Below are 25,535 nucleotides of genomic sequence, written 5' to 3'. Positions count from 1 at the left end.
GAGACCACCCAAAAGTTTTGTCTAATAATAGTCCAAGTGGCCCTGAGGGTAGATGAAAAGAGATTGATTTTAAAAATTAAAACATACTTGGAATTTAGTCTAGCCTGCTTACAGAATAAAGACAAATTCTTCTGTAGTTTAAAAAAGAATTCGTATTTTTACTAAGACAAAATCTCACTAATATCTCAGTTACTATGATTTGAAAAAGAATTATGTAGATATAAACAAATTATGTTTTGGAAGTTGTTCAAAAGACAAAGTACACCTAGAGAACATAAAAATTCTTTATTTAACCTAAACCAGCCAGTGTCGAGATAGTCTGCTATATTAAAAACAAGACGTTTAAAAAAATTACAGCACAGTTAGCAAGGCAGTGACCAATTAAGTCACTTAGTTTAATTTATATTCTTCACAGTCATTTGATAATCATGTAATGATGAACAATAGTTTCAGCCACTTTGGAGATAAGTTAAATTCTGCAAAGAAGAGAATTCTACTAGTTGTCATTGAATTTTATAAAAGAAGTTTAAAACATTAATAAAGTTCATAGAAATAACACAGGAAAGCAACATGAAAATAAACTAGAAAACACAAAATATACTCACCCATCCCAAAAGTCTACAGCATCCCTTTGATCTGTCTCCTAATGACTCTTTTACCTCCTCATTCCCTTTTCCTAGTGTCTGAAGAGACTTTAACAATTAAGAAACTACTGCTCTGTAGGGCTATTTTGAGCTTAAAGTGCCTCTGTTCCTTTAATTTCTCAGTTAATCCTAGAAATAGCCTTCTGAGATAAGGACTACTTGTATTTCAGAGGTGAAGAGAACTGTAGCTGAGTCACTTGGCCGAAGTCCTAAGTACAGTTAAAGCAGAATTAGCATTCGAACCCAGGTCCAGCAACTTCAGTCAGCCCGTGCTTTTGTTGCTTCAAGGTGGTGCGGGCCACTTTCTGAAGAGACTGGTGCATGGTGCTTCTTGAGCTAAGGATCTTAAGATTCAAGTGTTCAGTTCCAGGGCTGAGGCCACTCTGGTCCCCAGGCACGCACATTCCCTCCCCACAGCCCTAGACACTCCCCCTCCTTGCCCCTTCAGGATTTGAGTTGTTTCTCTGGCCCTCACAAGCCCTGATGCAAATCAGCCCAAGCAGCTACCCCCCTATTTGGGGCAAAAAGTAGTAAACGGGGAACTGTGTGCTTGTGTAACTTCAGTAAAGGCTGCCAGAAGCTGTTCTATATAACAAAGTTATTCAGGAAATATCTAACATGTTTTTTCACATTGACAATTAAAGAAAAGCCAACTTATCTTATAATTACAGCTATCTAATCTAAGTTATTTTTATATACAATCATAGATTTTATATTTCCCCTTCAGAACCGTAGCAGTGTTGTCAATAAGGCTCACTGTCCATCACACATGCCCTTCCTCCCCAAAGAATTACAACTTTGAATGTTCACTAGCCATTCATAGAAACTTCATGTTAAAACTCAGTTAAGACATTCATACTACAGAAAGGTACCAGTCTTAAATTACTAAAGTTAACATACATTATTGCAATCTAACATAGCTTGATACTCCTAAAGAGAAGTGGCCATTTATCAGTAAGGGAAAAATGTTTATATTGTCATGCATTAGATACTGTGAACAAGAAAATAAATAGGATTTTTGGAGCTATCTTTAAAAAATTTAATATTAATTCATGAAAAGAACTGCAAGATCATTCAGATTGCTGAACGTTAAAAGGGCCACTACTGAAAACATCTTCAGATAACTGCTTTTGAAAAATGAATGTAAGACTAGTTTAACAGTGATTATTAAGGTGCTAGCCTCAATATGACAAGCAATTAAAATTTTAAGCATTAGTATTATTTTTTTCTTAAACTGACAAGCCCCAATGACCTTAATATTTACTCAAGACTTCTTCGTTTTCATAATTATCTCTTCACTGACTAATATAAAAACAAAAGAGCTCAAGGCCTCACCTTGGTTTACTCACTGCTGGTTTTCTTTTTGTTGAAACCTAGACTGTAAACTACATAAAAGCAGGAACCAAGTCTGTCTTGTTCGCCACTGTATCCCACAGCACCACACAGTGCCTGGGCAAGTAGGAGAGTAACACCTGAATAACTGAATCAATGAGAGAGGAGAGGAAAATAACTTTATTGATTTTTTGCAAATCATTCTCTGTGCTCAAACTACTATAAACTGGCAGCTCTAATTTCTAGAAACATGAATTTAAAAACCTTACTCCAGTAATGGAAGGACCTGATGACTGACTCTCTCTCTCTCTCACACACACATATACCCCACACACAGACAGTAATTAAGACTGCATGAGTCAAAATCACATTATGAATTATGAGATGTCAACATTATATAAATAAAATTTAATAGTGAAAAAGTGATCTGGAAGCCCTGTGAATTTTTACCCTACACATTTTGGAGGACATCACATGGGTTAAGAAAAACACAACAAAATTGCATTTGTTCAGATAATCATTTGAATGTTTACATATATTTTTGGTTTGTTATTTATTTATAACTAATTTAATTTACATTTCCTCATATTAACATAGATTTCTGTTTAGCTTGTAATCAAATTATGCCAGTGAGAAAAATCCTCATAGTACCTTCATTGAGTTGCTGATTCTAAGAAAACACTGAACATGAACATGTACAAAAGAGGCATTTGAATAAAACAACATGTGCATTTTTAAATATTTGCACGGTTTGATCTTTACATTTCTGTCTGGAGAAAATAAGAACAAAACTCAGGCTCACCACGCTAAGATAACGAACGGTTCAGATGACTGCCATAAAAGCAGCACGTACAGAACAAGGACAACCAATCACAGCCTTAGGCTCCGTGATTACTGAGAGGGTTTCCCCTGCCCTAAGTGCTTTATTATATTTCTTAAAAATACGAGAGCAGCAGCTTATCACAAGTCTCCACTACTGGGCATTAATGATGGAATCAAAACAACAGACTCATAAGGATGAGAGGACTGCAGAACAACGAGAAGTCAGTTTTATGCTTCTTCTTGCTCTGGATAATTTAGAATTTTGCGATGTGCCTGACGTAAATATTGCTGCTGTTTGAAATACACCTTGAATGCTCCTTTAATGGCAACAAAAGCAATTCCACCCTAAAATAAAAAGAAAAATTAGCTTTTTATAATGCAGATTTAGAAAAACATAACAAAAATCATTTTACTTAAATCACAAAAGACACAGGCATTGATACTAATTCTGCAAATGAAACAGTTCTCTTTTCTACTAGGGAGAAAGGGAGAGAACACACTACAGGTAACAGAGGTCAGAAATGCTTTTGAGTATCTCTGGGTAATCTTTCCACTTAGCTCTACATCCATTCTCATAGTAGAGAGAATGCCCAGGCACTATTTGCAGGCTGCCACCAGAGGGAAAAGTGGGAATAATAATGGCATCAAATAACAAGAGGGCTTACTATGTGCTAGTACTTCAAATGAATTATCTCATTTAATTCTCACAATAATCATGAGGTAGCTACCATGACTATCTCCACTCTACAGACATAAAGAAGTCAAGAAATTTTATTTAGGTTTCTCATCAAGGCAATGTCTGTGACAGGATTTGAACTAAGCCATGTGGCTCCAGAGCAGAAGCTCTTCACCATAATCTTGTTGGCAAGAGGGGTGGGTGTGATGATTCATGCATATTCCAGGAGGGAAGTCACCCACGGCACAGTTCCCGCAGGCTGAACCACTGCAGTGGATCCTCTCCTGCTTAGCGCTACTGGATGACAGCGGGGATCAAACAGAGGCTTAAGGCACAGGAGCCACAGAATGAATATTTTATATAGTCCCATTGGGTTTTTCTTTAAACAAATAAACAGTTTGTTCTCTTTTGTATAGTCACTTGAAAAAAGTAATATTAAAGCCATCTTACCAAGATTGTCCTTTGTAAATTAGAGTTAACGCTACTGAACATTAGTTTACCAACTATTGTCGCAATAGTAGGAAAGACAAGGGCTCCACACAAAATTCGGGTGGCAGAGACATGATCTGCTAAAGGATTAGCCTCAGCTGGAATTCGAGGAACAGGACAGCCAATCCCTAGAGAAAAAAATGCAAGGCGATAGCGCTAATAAGTCATGAGTCAATAACTAAAATATCTTTGCATGCTAGGATTCACACACAATTATTAATTTGGTATGCTCATTACAACCACAATTCAGGGTATGCTCATTACAACCACAATTCAGGGTCTTACCTGGAAATATACTGTTCAAAATTTGTAGTTTATTTGAATATTTGCGCCATAGTCTAAGCACATAGTCTTCCCAGCGAATCATCTTGCCTAATATCAGCATGACAGGGATGGTAGGAAGTCCAATTAAAAGGAACAAAGGATCAGCTCTCTCCATAACATCCAGACCTTCTTTATGGCCTACAACCTGTGAAACAAATGGGATTTGCTAGAATCATTTCCTTATCTAATGAAGGGCTGCATGCTTGAGCACAATTCACTTTAGAGGAAATGCTAAATTTCAAAAGAACATTGAAATTAAAAGTTTTAAGAATAAGCTGGAAAGCTATCAGTCCTAATTTATTTATAAGAAATGTCTCTCATTCAAGGTGGAAAAAAGCTCCCAAGCTGTTTTATGTTACACTGGAATAAAAGCTTTAAAACTCACATTGGTTACATTTCAATAGAGGGGAGAGGACTTCAGGTTCTTGCTTCCATTCCTCTCGCTTAATTTGGTTAGACTGGGCTATAATTCTAGGTCCCAGGTGTCTTCCAGCAGAGCATGACTTCCTGCTTTTCCTACTAGGATGTAAGCATAGCCAGCCAAGGGGCAGGACTGGCCTTCATGAGATGGCCCGAAAGCTTACTTCTCTTTGGCTCTTTCTCCTTACTCAGTGGTGTCTGGGATAGAGTGTAATTTCTCTAGCTGATTAAATGCCTGATCTACAGACCTAACTCTCTTAAAATGCAGTTCCAAGGTCTAGATTTGAGGGACTGCAATAGGGGCCCAGTTTTGGCTACAGTAGGTTCCAGTCACTTTTTCTAATCCAGGAACCCTAGGGTGCCGTACCCGTGAAGTCATGAAACTAAACAACCTTTCCCCTCTCATCTGGATCTTGGGGTTATTTCTCAATTGGTTTCGATCCCAGAGGGCAAGAAGCAAACTCATGAAAAAGTAAGTGGGATTTTTTCAAAAATGAGATGCCCTTTATTAAAATGTAGATTTTTTTAGGTGGACTTGAAGGAGAAGTGAAATAAGGAAGCTGAGCATGGTCAGTGCAAAGTGAAATTCTAGACAACAGACTTATCCAGGTAAAAATATTTTATAAAAGTATGTGGGTGCTTAAAAAATTTCAGCTAGGGATACAGCCTGGAGTTTTGTACTAATTTATCATTACCAAGGGGACTAAGCCTCTTCCAAATGGTCAAAAACCATGATATTGGTATCTGATATTCTTCTGTGTCTTCAGGTAGAAACTTAGTAACTTCACCTCTTACATGTGAAGGGTGAACACTTTGAGCTGCCCTAAAGTAAAACAGTCTGGTTCACTATATTTCATAAACACATATCCCGCACTGGGGCCAAAAGTGGATTAGCCCAGAGACTGTCTTTACCGTTAATGCTTTCCCCATGACATTTTATTTTTTTTTAGGATCATTTTACTATTTACAACATGATCACTTTAAAGTTGTAAATGTGATTAAATGTGATTTGAATACTCTCGAAGTGTTAGCAAATAAATTCAGAAATCTGAAAAATTCCTTTATTGGGTTATGTTTTCTTTTTGGAACTTAGGGTTTTAAAGGCCCCTGTTGCAGCTAAAGTGGAGAGAAACGCTTTGTGCTCAAGCTGAGGATGACCATACACATGTACTTGCATGCATTCATTCAACTAAATACTGATTATGTGGCACATACAGGCCTAGGTGTTGGGAGTTAAATGGTGAGCTAATAAGATGTCTTTTGGAGGTGAGAGATAATAAATCAGCAAGTGTGTAAATATAAATATTAAGGAACTAGTGTAATGTAACATCTGTAATGTTACACCACCTGCTACTACAGTCAGACTGAAGGGTAATAAATGACATCTGAATTAAGCAACGGGGCTGATTTAACTTTGGTCAATAAAAAACCAGCAAATGTTGTGTACAATCATGTACATTCTGGTTTTCTGTCCCAAGACTTTAAAAATAGGTTATTTTTAAGACTTCAGTTTCGAGATGAGATTCAGGAACTACAGAATGCCTTGTTTAAGAATCTGTTATATATAAAATAAAGGCCTATGGAATTGTAGGTTTAGAGAAAGGTTTGTTTGTTTTTCTGCTTAAGAGCTAAAAGCTAGATCTCCTTAGCTAGGCCTGCAGTTCACTGATGCTGGAAGGCTAAGAGTTTTAATTAAGGCTTGATTTTTTTAAAGCACTGCCTATAGAACCCTACTTTTAAATGGGAGGCTGGAACAGTGACGAAATAATAGGTTTTCTTTGACAGAATGAAGGATAATTCAGTGTAATATAATTAAGAATGGACAATGCTTATGAGGGTTGTCTTTATACTACATGTGGAAGTGAAACTAGGCTGGATATTAAGGTTCCATTGTTCCAGGATAAAATGTTCCAGCTGTCTTTGGGACCAGGTTTTACTTAATAAGTCCTAGATTTAGGGACAAGAGTCCTAATGCTTCTTCCTTACTGTGTGGAACTAGACATGTAAGCTCTCAGTCTGTAAACTAGGAATAATTGACAGTATCTATGTCATAAGATTGCTCCAAGAATTACACGCATCAGTGCTTGAAAAGCGTTCAGTCTGGTGCTGGAAAAAAAAAACTATCATGTTGTCTTTTCAACAGAAGTTTAAGTGGAAGGGTCCATTCAATTTCTTTACAACAAACAGGGATTGAACCTAAGACTGGTTCATGAAGAAATAAATGGGAGTAAATGGGAAAATAGTGATCTAATTCCTTAACCTGATTTACTTGAACAAAGTCATCAGAGAACAAAAAGGAAAACAAAATAGTCAAGTGTTAAAAAGAAAACCCTAAATACTGCTGATGGCATAGGGGGCACAATTGCTATAAAATATACTCAGAAAGGTAAAATGTCTTCCTAACACTCTTAAATCATACAACAGTACCTACTTATTGTCACAACTAATCTCTCATTTCTGCGCTAAAAAAACCTTTTCAAGTGAGACAGTACATGTAAAGGTTATTTCTAAATGGTAACACATAATATATATATAATATATATTATATATACATATGTATATTATCATAATTTCAGGTCTTCCTTTCTGTCACCATTAACATGTTCATTTTTTTTTGTCTCTTTGCTCATATCATTTCTTCCTCTCTACCAATCCAAATTATTTCCTTCAAGGGGCAGTTCAATATTTACTGTTTTCATAACTTCAAATGATCTTTCACTTTTACTGAATTAAAGTACTGTTAATGTAGTCTTCTGCATTCTCTTTGTATTTTTTACATAACCTTGTAACTGTTCTCCAGCTGTTCACTTAGGTTAGACTAGATTCCTTAAGGCTGGGGATCAGGGCTTTAAATTTGTTTTGTATTTTACACAGACCTCAGTTCAGTGCTTTTTGAATGAATCATACCAACATGCTTCAAAATGCCAAAATACAACTGGTGGCCCTTTTTAGGGGATACAAACTATATTCGTTAATTGGCTCTTGTTGAAGTGTCTCATTAATTATCAAAATTCTTTTAAGACTCAGCTAGCCTAAAATCCTTTCCTTAAAAAGAGCCATCCCACTTCTTATGGTCCATTAGGTCTTAAAGAGTAGTCACTCAGTCTCAGAGGGTCTTAGTTTCCTCATCTGCAAAAATATACTTCTGTATAATGTATTTATTTGTATGTTAAATAATGTATAAGCTGCTCTCTGTTTTCAGGTCTCTGTTAGTCCCAGTGAATGGTCCTGAACTTCCTTGATCTAATGATACACTGATACTTGTTACTGGAATTTAGCAAATTACTTACTGCAGAGCATATAATCAGTCAAACAAACATGTTACTACCTGATAGAACCAGTCATATAAAAAAAAAATCAGTATTTATGAAAGCCTTTTCTAGTTAATATCTGTGTGTATGCTATACAGGGAATACATATGTATATCATAGTCTCTACTTTTAAGAAAATTATGGTAATAGGAAAAGTAAGGCCTGAATACAACAAAAATTAAATAATTTAGGTAATCTATATAAGAAATAGCACTTGGTCAACAAAGGATTAACTGCCATTTGAGAAATAAAAATATCATAAACGTAGAGGAAAGAAGAAATCACATTGGGCAGCAGTTGCCTGGTACATTTCATGGAGGAAAAGTGGTGAACTAAGCCTGGAAGGAGGGTTTCTATCAGGAGGAGTAGAGAGAGGACTGGAAGGACAGGTATTAGGCAGGGAGGGTGGCATAAGCCAAAGGACAGAGGTAAAAAAACCTACACAGCATAAGGATAGGTTGGAGGAGACAGCCCAGTAGGCCTCAAAGTAGAATGAAGTACGATTGTGGAGGACCCTGCATAGCAAGTCAGGTTAAGGAAATGGAATTTTTTTTTAAGTCAGTGGTTCTCAATCTTTATCCACTACCTTTATGACAAATGATTTGTTATTCATTCCAGTGACTATATCCAGACTTCTGGGGTGTCATCAACATTTTATAAAGAAGTCTTGCAACATTCTGTCTCACCATGGTTATTAACAGAGCAACCAGAAAGGCTGCTCACTATCAACCTGGCAAACAGGTTATGTGCAATTTCTAGAATATGACATATAATTCCTTCGAACCCTTTTTCTTTCATGTACTATTTTTGGTAGAGAAAAGCAAGTTATATCATCTACAAACCTAAGTGTGTTAACTATTACTGAGTTAGCTATGAAACACTTAACCAACCTAGGTGTTGCTTTTGAAAAAAATTATTTAAGCAGAGTATGAGATAGTAAGCTTGAAGTAAGATGTTGAAGTAATTACTGCTTTAGGAAGATTCATTTGGAAGGATGGACTAATAGAAGAAAAAGACATTAAAGAAAACAATCAAGAGGCTCCTTTAACCATCGAGGCATGAAGGGGAACTGACAATAATTCAGGCTGTGGAAACAAAGCCAAAATGGAAATTGTTTGGACTTCGTCAGTGGACTAGATACAAGGCTATGAAGTAGAAAGTATTAAAGGTAATCATAAGAATGTAGGATATAAATCGAGTAGATGGGAACATTGTATGAATCAAAGATATAGAGAAACTGGGGAATAAATATGGGTTTCAAACTGAGGAAAAGACAAGTTTGATTTCAGCAATATTCAATGTGAAGTCACAAGAGGTCATTTAAGGAGAAGAGCCAATCTGTCCTCATAGGATTGGATTTGGGAAAAGATTAGTGTGAAAGATACAGATCTGAACACAAAACGCACAGTTATGATAGCTGAAAATCTTTTAGGAAGAAGTATAAAAAAAGAGACAAGAGTCAAGGGCTTGGGACTAATCTTGAAATTTAAGTCTCTCCAATCTTCAGCAACAGTTATTGACTATAGCATTGTTTCATAATAGCAAAAACACTAGAAGTAAACAACGATCTATTCAATAAGAGACTGGCAAATAAACTGCTGAAAATCTATACAAAGAATGCAGATTTCTCCATACTTAACACAAAAAAGATCTCCAAAGTTCTTGCTGTTTTAGAAAAAAGAGGGGTTCAGCTCTAACGTATTTCCTTTTGGGGGAAAAATGTATTATTGTGTGTGTGAGAGGATATTGTTTTTTCTTACATATGCACAAAGAAAGTTTAGAAGAATATATTTGAAACTAGTAACAGTGGCTGTCTGGGGAGAAGGGGAACCTGGGCAAATGAAGGAGAGGAGTAAGAAAACTCATCCCTAGATATTTTTTTTTATATAGTTTCTTATTTCTCAGCCATGAGAATGTTATTACTTGTTCAAAATAATTTTTAAAACTCCTAACAAAAATCTACTTAACTGATCTTCATATCAAAAGTAACATCGTCAAACAGAGTAAAATAGTGAACCTGCATCACTGTCACAGCTCCGTAAGTCACAGCTGTCCAATAGATAGAGCCAACCATTATTCCTGCTGCAGCAAATGGACAGGCTTTTGAGATCAGTCTGTCTGCAAGATCCAAGACGTAAACAACTGGACCTACAATACAAAGAAAATGAGTTAAAATTTTAACAAAAGACAGATTAAAAAAAAAACTCGTTGAATATTTTTCACAGATCTAAAATATTTTTAAGAAGTTGGATGTTTTCATGCTTCAGGAATAACTGTTGTAATGGAAATCTAGATTTGAACCGATTGAGAATTGCTCAGTCATTTGCATCAATAGCTAAGCTTTACTTCCTAAATTCTAGGAAAGAGCCTCTTCAAATTTTTATCTTTATCAGTAAATCCTCAAACACAGCTGCTTTATAAAAAGGAAAATAGTTCTTACTTTTCTCTCTTAATCACACTGGCTACTGCAGAATGTCATGGCCATTTCAGCTTGCTCTTCCCCAAAATTCCTGGTCACAATGAGATTCTCTAGTACTTGGTAAGAGTATCACTTCTTTGACTTCACTCATTACTTCCTTGTTAGTGTGTGAAGGTAAGCAAGGCCATTTTTTTGTAGTTACACTAAGTCAGTCTATCTTACTTTGATTTTTGATATGCTATACTTAGTTGAGCATTATTCTCTAACAAACTTCTTTCAGTGATCATGCCAGTTTTTATGTCATTCTAACAGCTGTATGTACCAATTAAGCCTCTATTATTATGTGCTTACTAAGTGAAATTTGGTTACTACCCCCCTCTGGTAGTTATTTGGAACAGCTACATGTGGAGGAATTCTAATAAATGCCATTAAGCTCAATATAATTTAGCTCCAAACTTTTTCAGACTAGTGGAAAGGTCTCAGGCCTGAATTAGAGCACGCCCTAAAGAACTGAATATTTAAGTTTAACTAAAGGAACATGAAAGTTTGACTTAGTAATCATCATATTTGTTGAATGCCCTCTACATACAATTACTTAAGATATTTTCTTAAAATGTTTAAGAATTATTACCTACCTCTGGGGGCTTACAATCTACAGGAGGATACTGTAAACAAAACCAATTTATTTCCATTGTACAAAAAAATTAACATATCAATATATGATAAAATCATTAAAAGAACAAGCATCCATCTATGGAGCCCTGGTCAGTACTTCCCCCCGATTGCCAGAGGCAGTAATATCACTAGTCACTGTATAAAGAGACCACACTGTGAAGAAGGAAGAACATTAGGAGAGACATCAAAGAGACCTGTGATTTAAATTTAGCATATTTACTTACTACTGGTAAAATTTAACTTACATAATAACATTTAAAATTATGACAAGGTATCTTTTGGGACCAAAGAGATAAAGTAAGCCTAGCTCAGCGCATACTGACTCCACACTGCCTAGTAACACTCAGCAATTCTTGAGTACTTCCATGATAGCAGGTGTTGTGCCACACATTATATGCACCATTATTTAATCTCATAATGTAGGGTTTAATCCTTAAAATACACAAATTGGTTGGGTTAAGTTTGTAACTCCCTCAGAAGGCACAATAAAAAGGATTTCAGTGAGTCACCAAAGATCCCTCAAATGCTGGTACTAAAAGTTAAAGACCATAGTTATATATAAAACCTCAAAACTTCAGCTTTCATATTCTCTACTGATAATTCTTTAATCAGAAAATTGAAGCCACAAGAAACTACAGACTCTTTACAGTGCATGTATCCACCTACCAACACCACACTACCTGAAGTCAGTCCCTTCACTTACATACCAGATCCCACCCCCTCACCAACTCAGAGTTACAGCACCTCTACTCTCCTACATCATTTCCCCCCTACCCTCTACTGGATTATTTCCATCAAATAAGCATGTCATTATTTCTTCTATCTTAAAAAAACAAACAAAAACTCTTTTCATGATCCTTCTTCTTTCACTGTTCCATTTCTTTGTGCTCTTTACAACAAAATCATTCAAAAGACTTATCTGTTTTCACCCTCCTTCAATCCTCTCTTGAATCCACTCCACCAAAACTACTCACCAAGTTCACTAACAACCTACACATAGCTAAATCCAGTGGGCTAATCCCAGCCCTTCTCTTATTTGGCCTATCAGCAACATTTGATGTTCCCCGCTTCTTCCCAGTATATGGTTTTTCACTGCATTTCCAGGATATCATCATCTCTTGGTTTTCTTCCCATCTCACCAGTCACTCACTTCTCAGTCTCCTCTGCTGGTTTCTCCTCTTTTTGACCTTAGAGAGGCCCACCTTGTCAACTTCTACCTCATCACACTCCCTTTTTGATTACTCTGCTCTTTTTCTTTTCCCCAAAGCACTTATCACCTAACATATTCTAATTTACTTATTAATTCTATTTTCACCTACTAGAATAGGGGTTGAGAAACTATGACCCATGGGCCAAATCCAGCTGGCTGGCTGTTTTTGTAAACAAAGTTTTATTGGAACATGGCCACATGCAAAGCCTGAAATACAGTTAACCCTTGAACAACATAGGTTTGAACTGCGTGGATCCATTTATATTTTGGATTTTTCAATAGTAAATACTACAGTATCATACAATCCACTGTTGACTGATCCCACGGGTGAAACCGCAGATACGGAGGACCGACTATAAGTTATACATAGATTTTCAATTGCATAGAGGGTTGGCACCCCTAGTTCCCCATGCAGTTCAAGGGTCAGTTGTATTTACTATTTGTTTTTTTACATGAAAAGTTTGCTGACTTCTGAATTAGAACATAAGCTCCAAAGGGGGAATAACCTTTTTATTTTGCTTATTGATGAATCCCAAAATCCTATCTCTTAAAATTTTTTTTGAATTCTCTTCTGAGGTACTGATTTAAAACCATGATATTAAAATCTCTAGGTCTTCCTTTTTCATTATTCTATATGAAACCCAAGTTATAAGACTATTTTTCTACCCAGTCAGAATCAGAATTTATTAGGAGAGAAGGTATTTTGCATACTTTCAATTTACCTTCTCCCCACCACCTTTTCAAAAGGATGCTTAGAAAGATCTACTGATGGAGTGAATCAATGTAATTCCTAAAAAAAAAAAAAAAGTAATAGGTCATTTAAATGAAAACAGTTCCTAAAAAGTAATCCATCACAACCAACTTTATTATGAATACGGACAAAATAGAGATGTTTGAATTGTCTGTTGTTTAAAGATCTCAAAAGGTTCCAACCTAATAAGCTCAACTTTCAATTTTCTTCCTCAGTCAATGGGTATGAATTCTTTTTATACAAGTGAAAACAAACAAATCCTCATACTTCCTTCTGGAAATTTTTTATTCATCCCTTGGGTCATATGCAACAGATGTGCTGGATTAAATAAAGAACTGGCTCCGTTTTATAATCCCTAATTCCAGTTTTTCTGACAAAATTCTGTCCAGGCTTTTGTCTTAAGTTTATTTTGCCTAAACCTCTCAAGGCTCTTCCAGATAGAGTAGTCCAAGATTAGTTTAATATTTAAAAGGAAGGATATATGCCTACTGGTAAATATACCATTAGAATTATAAACTGCACCCAGAGGAAGTCTTTCTCAGAAGCAAAGATTACCCAGGCAAGCTATTTGATGAGTAAGTACAATCACTGAAACCCTCTGGATGTCAGTCCCTCATACTTCTCCTATTTTTTCCTATTAGGAAGCTTATCATGTGCTACTATCCCATGATTTGGGGGTCATGAAAGGAAAATAGCAACAGTCACTAGATTCTTCTTATTGTCAGATTACAGGAAATGAGGAAGGCAAATAGTCTAGCCCTTGAAGACCTCAATTCTAATGGGGAGGAAGAAGTATGAATAAATAAGCCTCACAAGTTAAAACTATAAGGGCATAAAAAAGTTTCAGTATTTTAAAAAGACACTTGAATTTTAATGCCTCAGTGGGCTTAATCACTTATGTTTTCAATAGTACTGTATTTACACAATGAGTGGAAATGGAAGCTTTGTGTAAATACAAGTTTTGAAAATTCAGTAATATAAAGGGCACTAGGGAAACCTGCAATTGAAAAGAAACCTATCGTAATTTTTTTTTGCACAATAAAGGTTTTGTGAAGAAGATAACTACACCCTAAAGTTTTGGGTAAATTCAAATATTCACATTTCAGATTTGAATGACATCGAACAGTGAGTTGAGAACTATTAGGGAAACTCCTAATCCACATCCACTGAAAGAGAAGTAATCAGTTTTATCTGGCAAACACTACAAAAGTTGATTTGCTATGGTTGTGATTTAAACTCAAGTCTATGCATGCAAGGTATTAAAAGCACATCTTGGAAGACAAGAAATTAATGACTGAAGGGGCAGGTAATAGTGTTCAAAATCTGCTGGTACTGCTTACAATAATACCAGAATTCCCAGGCCAGGACCTTTCTTGGTGATAGAAAAATATTCTCAAAAACACCTCTGACCAATTTTTGAGAAATAATTTCTGAACGCTGACAGAGTGCTAAAGTTTCAACATAAAACATAATTGAATGCTTCACAAGATAACCTTGTATAAGTTCCCAAGAAGGTAACAGCTCCCATGAACTCCAAGGTTTCTGTTAAGTGGTCAAATTTATAAAAGAGATTTAACAAACAAAACAGACTGGTTGCAGAAGTACTCAAGTTTCCAGGTTTTATTGGTTTGCTTTTGCTTTGCACAGAACCAGCTCTGACCCAGACCCAACTCAAATGCCAACTTGCTAAGCCAAAACATCAACCACACTTTCAGATTCAGAACCATCCAGAATTGCAGATTTTGGAAGCCACCAAGGGTCTAACAATATAGTTCTAAACTTCTTTCCTTGCTCCAAGTCTTCTTTTTATTGCATACTATTTCTGGAATGTCCTGTCCCTACTTTGATTAAGTCTGTATGAAAACCCAACTTCCTAATGAAAATTGATAGTGGCTAATTGCTCTACCCCACCCTGTTCATGTCCCACGAGGCTTCCTTTACATACTGTTGCACAAAATGCACTTACCCCTTTGCTTGTGCATAATGTTAGTACTTTATGTTCTTGTTCAATGTTTGTTCAGTTGTCTCAATATCCTTTATGTTTGTCCATGTCAGCATCATCTTAGATTGAAAACTCCCAGGGGGCAGGGGCCATGTCTGTTTAACTCGTTTTGTACAGTGCCTAGGATAGAACCATGTACAGATAGGTGCTTAAAAAATGCTATTTTAATGATGATTGGCCTCACTCTCAGGGACTCTCTAAGCTACAGCTACCTCAGCACATGGCACCTGGCAGTATATCAGGGCACTTTGGCCTTAAAATATAATGGCACAGGACCTTGCTACAGCACTCTGTGGCAAGTATTTGACTTAATCTGTTGTTAGAAAAACTTAAAAAATTAATTATATGGTCCCAAGTCAACAAATGTGTATTTTATTGAAGACATGAAATAATATCACAATCACCAATTCAATTAAAAGTATGTGGGAACTATGATGGGATACTAAAGTTTTCACTTTTAACTCTTCAGCATTCACCACTATTTTAAACACGAAGACTCCAGAGGCTAGGTGTAAGAGCCTCAGACAAGCAAATGTAAGTTTCATCTTTAATTGCTCTGTTTGTAGGTTGAGATTTTTACCATTTTTTATGTAAAAGCAAACATCCTGCAAACTCAGGCTATAGGTTACTTTGCTTAATAATAAGTTATTAGATTGTAAACAGAAGAAAGGATATGTTCTCGGACAATTTTTTTCTTTAACCAAACTAGTAATAATTGGCCAAAACCCCCTCAAAACAAAACAAAACAGCACTGACGAATAAAGGATCCAGAGTCAAAGCAGATGAGTACCATGTCTCTGTATATAGTGTATCACCATGAATATTAACTAAAGATCATCACGTAGTTGTTTATTATTACAGTTTGTGCCAAAGGAAAGCTTAAACTTATCCTTGTTAGAACAAAACAGCCCATAGAATACATGAGGGCTGTAAGGTCAACCACTAAGTACTTATTAAGCACCCATTGTACATATAGCATTTTACTATGTAGTAAAATAAATGTAAATAAATGTAACACACTAGCCTCTGCCTCCAAGGAGTCTACAGTCTAGTTAGGGGCAAACTATAAATGGACATTAAACAACTGGAAAACTTCACAGCAAAATTAACAAATATATGATAGTATCATACAAACTATACAGATTAATGTTAACAAAATTTAAAGTACAAATTAGAGAGGAAGTAATGATACAAAGAGTTTTAAAATTATGTATGTATGTATTACATACTAATTACTAATCAACAGAAGTGAATCTTGACCTAGAAGTCTATGATCTGAAAAGGGGGACATGCTAAAAGACCTTCCAACAACAGGCAAAGGACTTTATTTGAAAGGTTGATATATTTTTTAAAAGCTGCTGTGCCAGTAAGGTGGGGGTTAATTGATGGGACACTGTGGCCAGATCTTTGAAGACCATGACACAATAGGCAGGAAGGAAGCTCCTGGTGACAGACCTGCTAAAATGAGGAAGATATTTTAAGAAAATTAAGATTATTTAAAGTCAGAATAAACTAAAATAGAATCTACAAGATTTTGTATCCAAAGTGAGTACAAAAAAAGAGAAAGTAGTATCAATCTAAAGTAGGTTAATATACAAGAGTTAGGAAAGGATCAAGAAATAATAAAACTTATTAGAGAAAAGACAATGTTTTATCTGCTTTTTGGAGAAAACATGCCTCAGGTATTAAATTCTTTGAATTTCAAAATAAAAAGTTGAAAAAGTTAAGGCATGATGAAAGAAACACTACCATCAGTTATCATTAATTAATACATAAAACAGATGGCAATCCTAATTATGCATACTATATATATGCCAAGGAACTGTTATTACATATTCTTTTTTCTTTTTTACACATACCTATATTTACATGATGAGAATAAATATTTACATGATGAGAAAGTAATTACTTTTATTAATAAGAAAAACTACTTTTTAGAGACTAACAAAGCGTTATCATAAAATTCAGGTAACTATACCCTAAGGAAAGTCAACCTGACAATGCTGTTTCATTTTCTTTTTCCCTTTATATGAGAAACTCATATTAGGTTCCTTAGGAGGCAAAACAACAAGGTGGATAAGGATTAGGTAAGCTCTGCTGTGTGAATTTGAACAAAATGCTATCTCTGGACCTCAATTTCCATATCTGTAATGATAATGAAAATAGTATCTACCTCTGAGTTTTTGTGAAAATTAACATGTGAAACTCTTAATACAGTACTTAGTGCTATAGTGTAACAGTGTTAGATATTAGTTCTTTCAAAAATGGCCAACTAAGTTAAGCATAACAGAACTCTGGAATAAGAGGTAAAATCCAAGACAGATGTCTGAGAAAAAATTTATGGTATAAGGCTCTGGTATAAAAATAAGACTGTTTCAGGAAAATGTGAGTTAAGAAATAGAGGATAGATCTTTTTTGCTTAACGGTCTGGAACAAGAAGGAAGAGGAAAATTCATGAAGCTAGAAAATCTGAGAGTGGAGAGGCAGAAAAAAGAAACCAGGCTACAATTAGTAGTTACTTTTTAAAAAATTTAAGATTCTGTAATTGTGTTTTGGACCTATAATTTAGCTATCTGTATTTACATACAGTGTGCACCTAGAAAGCTTCACACTGTTGAAGATACTTATTAAAGCTAGTCTGTATTTAAATCTCAGGGAAACAAGACTAGAAGTGATCAAGCAATAAACACAAGAAATCCTTATTTCGAAGGTATCCTAGTCATTTGCCTCTTAAGAGGGTATATGAAGGCCAAGGAAGACCTAATGAGATGCCTAACTGTAAACTTTGACTTCAGAGGGTATTCAAAGATTGAGTCATTATGGAGTAAGATTTTGGTTTTTAAATTCCTTTTTTTTTTTGATCACACATAGAAATTTAGATATAAAGCAAAGTAAAAACAAACATTTCTTTCACAGCTAAGTGTAAATATTACTAGAAACTCATAATTATACGAAGAAAGTACTTGAATTCTTAAGCCTCTGGTTTTCAAGTAATAATAAAAGGAAAGAACCCAGCAATATATTTTATGAGAGCAGTCAGGAAAGTAACAGATTGCACTTATGTAAGTAACAGAGGGCCATGTGGTTAAAGGAAAACAATGTAGACTGTTCTTTGTACCTGACAACTTAGAAAATATTAAAAATGTAAAATTCTCATTAAATTGAAGCCATGAAAACCTTTTTCAAATTTGGAGAAAATATATTTAACATTAACTTTGTAGTATCCTTTTTCAATCTACAGCATTCTAACTTGCTTTTCAATGGTTTAGCCACCTCACTCATAAAGAAATATAAATTAAAACTGTAAGATACCTTTTCTAACCTAACAGATTGTATTGACAAACTACAATGTTAGCTGATCTTTTGGCAAAGCTGTAAGTAAACAGGCATACTCATTTACTGCAGGTGCACATACAAATGGTAGAGTACGTATGGGGGTGAATTTAGAAACATCCAGCAAAAGTATGTGTGAAATTCACCCTTGGATCCTTTGTCAGTTCATCTAATAAGTATTCTAAGCTAATAAATGCTGGGAAAAAATGAAAGAATTACAGTGTCATTCCTCTGTACCACCTAATGAAATGATGTAGAGGCAATGAATGAAAAAAATTATCAATCTCTGCTAAAACCAGTAGATAGAAGCTGACAGGGAATTATACTGGATGCATCAGGTTGATTACATCTGTACCCACTGACCAGTTTTATCATAAAAAAGGTAACTACACAGTTTCCAGCTTTATTGAGATATTATTGATATGTAGCATATATAAGTTTAAGGCATATAATGCGATTATTCAATGAACATATATATTGAGAAATAATTACCACAATAAGGTTAGTTAAAACCTCAATTCTTTTACATAATTATCATTTTTGTGGTGGTAACACTTAAGATTTACTCTCTTAACCTTGATAACATACAGTATTTGTCTTTCTCTGTGACTTATTTCACTTAGCATAATGTCCTTAAGATCCACCCATGTTGTTGCAAAGGCAGGGTTTCCCTTAAAAAAAGAAAAGGCTGAATATTCCACTGCATATATACATCCATCTAACAATGAACACTTAGGCTGTTTCTATGCCTTGTCTATTGTGAATAATGCTGCAAAAAACATTGAGGGTGTAGATATCTCTTCGAGACAGCGATTTCATTCCTTTGGATACCTACTTAGAAGTGGGATTGCTGAATCACATAATAGTTAAGTTTTTTTGAGTAATCTTCATGCAGTTTTCCATAGTGACTGTTCTGATTTACATTTCCACACAGTGCACAAGAGTACCCTTTTCTCCACAGCCTTGCTAACACTTGCTGTCTATTGTCTTTTTGTTAATTGCCGTTCTAACAGGTGTGAGGCAACATTTCATTTTGGTTTTGATTTGCACTTCCCTGATGATTAGTGATGTTGAGCATCTTTTCATGCATCAGTTGACCCACTGTATATTTTCTTTAGAAAACTGTCTATTTAAGATCTTTGTCCATTTAAAAATCAGATTGTGTGTGGTTTTTGCTTTTGGCTATCAAGTTGTATCAGTTCCTTATATGTTTTGGATATTAATCCTCTATCAGATAGATGGTTTGCAAATATTTTCTCATATTTCATAGGTTGCCTTTTCGTTTTACTAATTGTTTCTTTTGCTGTGCAGAAGCTTTTCAGCTTGATGTAGTCCCACTCTTTATTTTTGCTTTTGTTGCTTGCGCTTTTAGTGTCATATCCAAAAAATCACTGCCAAGACCACTGTCAAGGAGACCTTCTCCTATGTTTTATTCTAGAACTTACATAGTTTCTGGTCTTACATTTAAATCTCTAACCCATTTTGAGTTAATTTTTGTGAGTGGCATAACAGGGACCAATTTCATTCCTTTGCATGTGACCACCCAGTTTTCCCAACACCACTTACTGAGGAGACAATTCTTTCTTCATTTGAGTATTCTTGGCTACTCTGTCAAGTATCAGTTGAACGTATATGCATGGGTTTAATTCCAGGCTCTCAATCCTGTTCCATTGGCCTACATGTCTTTTTACGCTAGTACCATATTGTTTTGATTATTATAGCTTTGTAGTAAAGTTTGATGCCACCTGCTTTGTTCTTCTTTCTCAGGATTGCTTTGGCTATCTGGGGTTTTTGTGGTCCCATACAATTTTAGGATTATTTTTCCTACTTCTGTAAAAAATGTCATTGGACTTTTGATAGGGATTGCATTGAATATATAGATGGCTTTGGGTAGTATGGACATTTTCACAGTATTGTTTCCTCCAGTCCAAGAGATAGCTTTCCATTTATCTGCCATCTTCAATTTCTTGCATCAATGCCTTGTAACTTTTAGTTTTATTCCTAAGTATTTTATTATTTTTGTTATTATAAATGGGATTGTTTTATTTCTTTTTCAGGTATTTTGTTGTTAGTATATAGAAATATAACTGATTTTTATGTTGATTTTATATCCTTCAACTTTACTGAATTCACTTATTACTTCTTAACAGGTTTTTGGTAGTCTTTACAATTTTCTAGATGTAAGACCAAATCATCTGCAAGGAAAGACAATTTTACTTCTTTCTTTCAGACTTGGATGACTTTTCCTTCTTTTTCTTGCCTAACTGTTCTGGCTGGAGCTTCTAGTACTGTGCTGAGTAAGAGTGGTGAGAATGGACACCCTTGTTCTTCATCTTAGCAGGAAGCTTTGAACCTTTCACTGTTACGTATGATGTTAGCTGTGGGTTTGCCATATACGTCTGTTATTACCCAGCACGAAAGGACGTTGAATTCTGTCAAATGTCTTTTCTTCATTCATTGAGATGATAAAATTTTCATATTTCATTCTGTTAATGTGGTGTATCATACGATTGACATGCAGATGTTGAACCATCCTTGCATCCCAGGAATAAATCCCACTTAATCATGTGTATGATCCTTTAATGTGCTGTTGAATTTGGTTTGTTAATATTTTGTTGATAATTTTTACATGTATATTCAACAGGGATATTGGTTTGTAGCTTTCTTGTAGTGTCCTTATCTAGCTTAGGTATTAGGGTAATGCTGGACTCATAAAATGAATTTGGGAATGTTCCCTCCTCTTTAATTTCTTGCAAGAGAAGAACTGGCATTAATTCTTCCTTAAATGTTTGGTTGACTTCACCAGTGAGACCATCTGGTCCTGGGTTTTTCTTTGTTGGGAGGTTTATGATTTTGCTTGTTATTGGTCTGTTTACATTTTTGATTTCTTCATGATTCAGTCTTACAGGTTGTATGTTTCTAGGAATTTATTCTTTACTTCTAGGTTATCCAATTTGTTGGTATACAATTGTTCACGGTATTTTCTCAAGAGTCTTTGTATTTCTGAAGTGTCAGTTGTAATGTCTCCTCTTTGAAAGACAGCTACATGTTATGTAACTCATGCTGTTGATGTAGTTAGGAAGTACACAGAACCATCTATAAAATATTCTTGCCAAAAAATCATACATAACCTCATCAACGAGCTCTCACCGGCAGTATAAAAAATTCATAGAATAGAGCAACATATTACCCAAGTATTCTTGAGTTGTAAGTAATAACAAAAATCCAGGACATGGGAAAGTCTATGATGACATTTTTTTTTTTCAATGAAGAAATTACAAGGAAAAGCTATAATACTGAGTTTTACAAGTCACACTAGGTTTTGGGCCCATACAAAGTTGAGGGCTTGACCCTCAAACCCTCATAAGGGTAAGCTAGAAAAAAAATCCACAGGACAATAAAGTTAGCGAACAAACAAAACCGCCTTGTTGTCAAGCATAGTTTCCTCTAAGAATTTGTAAACTGAATTACCTGGTATGCTGATTTCAAGCTGAAATCTGTCTGTGCTATAGGAGAAATCCCAAACCCAGAGATTAAAGCAATCCCAGATTAGTATCATCCCTTGGCATCTGCCAAAAGCAAATGCAAATCCTTTTTGGAGTTCCTTCACCTGGAGGATATCCATAACCTACAAATATAAACACAATTCCCACACTCAAGAGAAATAAAGCATCATGGCCAAGAGTCAGAAGAAAAACAATAGATTCAGGCTATCAAAGACTAGAAAATGGAATTATATATCTGATCATCAAAACTATATAATAAAATACTAGATAATTACAAATGAACAAGAAGCAAGAGACTATAAAAAATGACCAGGCACATTTAAGAAACAACTAGAACTTACACAGAAAAAAAACTCCCTGCAAACTAGACAATGCTGAAGAATTTGAGACCTGGGTAACAGTTAAGAAGAAATTATAATGCTGGAGTGCAGAGACCAAAAGATGAAAAATATAGAAGAGAAGAAACATGAAAGGTAAAATGAAAATATCCAACACAATTCTAATCAGAGTTCTAAACATTTAGGCCATAAAACAAGTCTTAGTCATTTAAAATGACAGAAATCAAAATATGTTCCTTGATCACATGGAATGAAATTAGAAATCAGTAACAGCACTTGGGAAATTAACAAATACGTGAAAATTAAACAACACACTCCTAAATAATTAATAGGTCAAAGAAGAAATCCAAGCAGTGTTTAGAGAGAAATTTATAGCTATAAATGACTATATTAAAAAAAAAAAAAGAAAGATCAAGAGAATGAGAAGACAAGTTTAAGACTGGGATAAAATATTTGCAAAAGACATATCTGACAAATTACTGTTATCCATAATACACCAAGACTATTTAAAATTTACTCAATAAGAAAACAAACTGATTTCTAAAATGATCGAAGGACTTAACAGACACCTCACCAATGAAGATACAAGATTGCTAGTAAGTATAAGAAATGATGATCAACATCTATGTTATTAGGAATTGTAAATTAAAACAATTGAGATAAAAATGGCTAAAATCCAGAACACTGACAACAAGAAGTACTGACAAAGGTACAGGGTGACAGGAACTTACTGCTGGTGGGAATGCAAAATGTACAGCCATTCTGAAAGACAGTTTGGTAGTTTTTTAATAAAACTAAACATACACTTACATATGATCCAGCAATTATGCTCCTTGTTATTTATCTAAAGAAGTTGAAAATATATGCTCACACAGAAACCTGCACACAGATATGTACTGCAGCTTCATTTGTAATTGCCAAAACCTGGAAGCAACCAAGATGACCTTCAGTAGGCAAATAGATAAATAAGCTGTGGTACATCCACAAAATGGAATATTATTCAATGTTAATATGAACTATCAAGCCATGAAAGACATGGAAACTTTAAATATAAACTACTAAGTGAAAGAAACTAATCTGAAAAGGCTATGTACTATAAGATTCTGACTATATGACATTCTGAAAAAGGCCAAACTATGGGGACAATAAAAAGACCAGTGGTAACCAGGGGTTAGGGAGGAGGGTGGGATGAACAGGTAGATTTTCAGTGCCATAAAAATATTATGTATTATACTATAATAGTGGATACCCATCATTGTGTATTTATCCACAACTACAGAATGTACAACACCAGGGCAACTAGGCAAGAGACTGAAATAAAAGCAACTGGATTGGAAAAGATGAAGTAAAACTGTCTCGATTCACAGATGACATGATCCTGTATAAAGGAAATGCTATGCAGTACACTAAAATACTTAGAACTGTTAAATGAGATCAGAATGGTTGTAGGATATGAAATCAAAATTAAAAAAAAAAAATCATCTCTATTCTATACACTCACAATAAACAACCTGAAAATAAAATTAAGAAAACAATTCCACTTAAAATAGCATCAAAAAGAATGAAATATTTAGAAATACATTTAACAAAGAAGGGACCTGTATACTAAAAACTGCAAAATATAAAACATCTTTGAAAGACATTAAAGAAAAGTAATCTAATGTGAAACAGTCTCTGCTACCTGTGAGAATCAGGGATTCTGCCCCTGAGATGGAGCTGCTCTGAATCCTCCTGTTTAGCTAAACAAGATAACTATCTGGTCTTAAATTTCATGGAAATGCTTTATTTTTAATGGAAGACAAACTTTTTTCAGCTGATATTCTCTTCACATTTTAATGTTTCAATGCTTCTTAAATTTAATGTGCATATAAACTACCTGACAATTTCATGAAAATGCAGATTTTGATTAATTATAACTGGAGGTGGGGGGAAGGGGCTACGGTTCTTCATTCTTAACAGCTCTCAATAATTCTAATGTTGTTGGTCCTCAGACCACACTTTGAGTAGTTTTTAAGTACCCATAGCTGCACATATACTACTGTCCAAACTCACTAGAAGAAAGCAAACCGTATGATGGGTAGCAAATAATGAGACGAGTATAAGTCTGATGATTCCTCTAAGTTTTTCATAACTAAGCACAATATATTCCCTACGGACAATTAAGAGCACACACTTGCCACCACTCCTCCATTCTGGCTACCACTAAGTACCAGAAAAGAAGCAGACTTTGCCAGCTAGCCAGACATACTGAAGCTAAATCCGCATGGAAACTTAGAAAAAAATCTGTTACACATAGGTCATCTTATAGAATGTTAACCATCATCTCTTCCTCTCTGCATCTTTCCTCTTTCCTGTCTTTTCTTCCTTCTTCTAGCCAGTGTTTCTTAAGTATCAACTGGGGACCAGTGGTGGTCCCTGGCATTCAATTAACTGGTTTACTACAGATAATCTGATAAAAAATGAAAGTTTTTATCACAAACACTTCACATATTTGAAAGGTAAGATTAACTATGACTTTCAAGGAAATTCTTTTAGGTTCTTAATTGTTGTTAGGTACCATGGGTCACACATGCTCTGCAAGGATAGTTAAAAGGGGAAAATTTGTTTTAGTTAACAAATTTTGATATCATGTGAATTGTTCACATTGGTTAAATATGTATTTTGTTCCTATCATAATGTGTTAAATCCCCAGTCTAGGAAAATGAATCAATGCCTCAAAAGTATTCACTGAAGAGTAAAGTGATAAAAACACACCTGACTCAGAACATCATAAATGATAAGTAGTATGATCTTATAGAGTGAAAACAGTATGATCTTACTATCTTACTATGGCTGGGACCAGTGAATAACAAGTTATTAGTTTGTACTGGGAGACCTCCTTGTTCCCACTGTACTGTAACACATTTTTAAATGGACTGAAACATTACAGAACAAGGACAAGATGCCAGTGAAGAATTCATATAATTCAACCACTCTAGTAAACCAATCAAAGCCTTATGAAACTACGAATTTTGTTACTGAAAGCAAAGATTAAGAACTACAGTCCAAGAAACTTGAACTTATTTGAACAAAAACATGTATACTATGGTCAGCATCAAAATTAATGACAAATACACTCAGAAAGAAAACAATCTATTGGTAAATCTCTTTCATTAGATGACACTACTGAATATTATATATTAGGTACAGTATACAGTGAGGAAGAACAATCACTATCACAGGTGTATGTTCTTCAGTATTCTGTTTCATGGCTACATTAAATTGCTAGTATTTAGAGTATGAA

The 25,535-nt window shown here is 35.0% G+C and overlaps 1 protein-coding gene across 2 annotated transcripts in view; it reads right to left on the bottom strand.

The window, feature by feature from the left end:
* Nucleotides 1-362: 362 nt before the first annotated feature.
* MARCHF5 (membrane associated ring-CH-type finger 5) overlaps nucleotides 363-25,535 on the bottom strand; it is a 42,434-nt gene continuing 17,261 nt past the window's right edge. The window contains exons 2-6 of one of the 2 annotated variants that reach the window (XM_031682422.2): nucleotides 15,040-15,195; nucleotides 10,036-10,166; nucleotides 4,249-4,432; nucleotides 3,925-4,091; nucleotides 363-3,143 (exon numbers count right to left, since the gene is read on the bottom strand). In XM_031682422.2, the coding sequence (XP_031538282.1) occupies nucleotides 3,027-3,143; nucleotides 3,925-4,091; nucleotides 4,249-4,432; nucleotides 10,036-10,166; nucleotides 15,040-15,055 (615 nt within the window). In that variant the 5' untranslated portion in view covers nucleotides 15,056-15,195 and the 3' untranslated portion in view covers nucleotides 363-3,026. The remainder of the gene's footprint in view (nucleotides 3,144-3,924; nucleotides 4,092-4,248; nucleotides 4,433-10,035; nucleotides 10,167-15,039; nucleotides 15,196-25,535) is intronic. The other variant, XM_006211039.4, reaches the window with a different exon arrangement.

The sequence above is a fragment of the Vicugna pacos genome, chromosome 11 (assembly GCF_048564905.1).
Source record: "Vicugna pacos chromosome 11, VicPac4, whole genome shotgun sequence".
Classification (NCBI taxonomy): domain Eukaryota; kingdom Metazoa; phylum Chordata; class Mammalia; order Artiodactyla; family Camelidae; genus Vicugna; species Vicugna pacos.
Note: the sequence above shows the minus strand (reverse complement) of the source record. Positions and strands in the feature narration are given on the sequence as shown.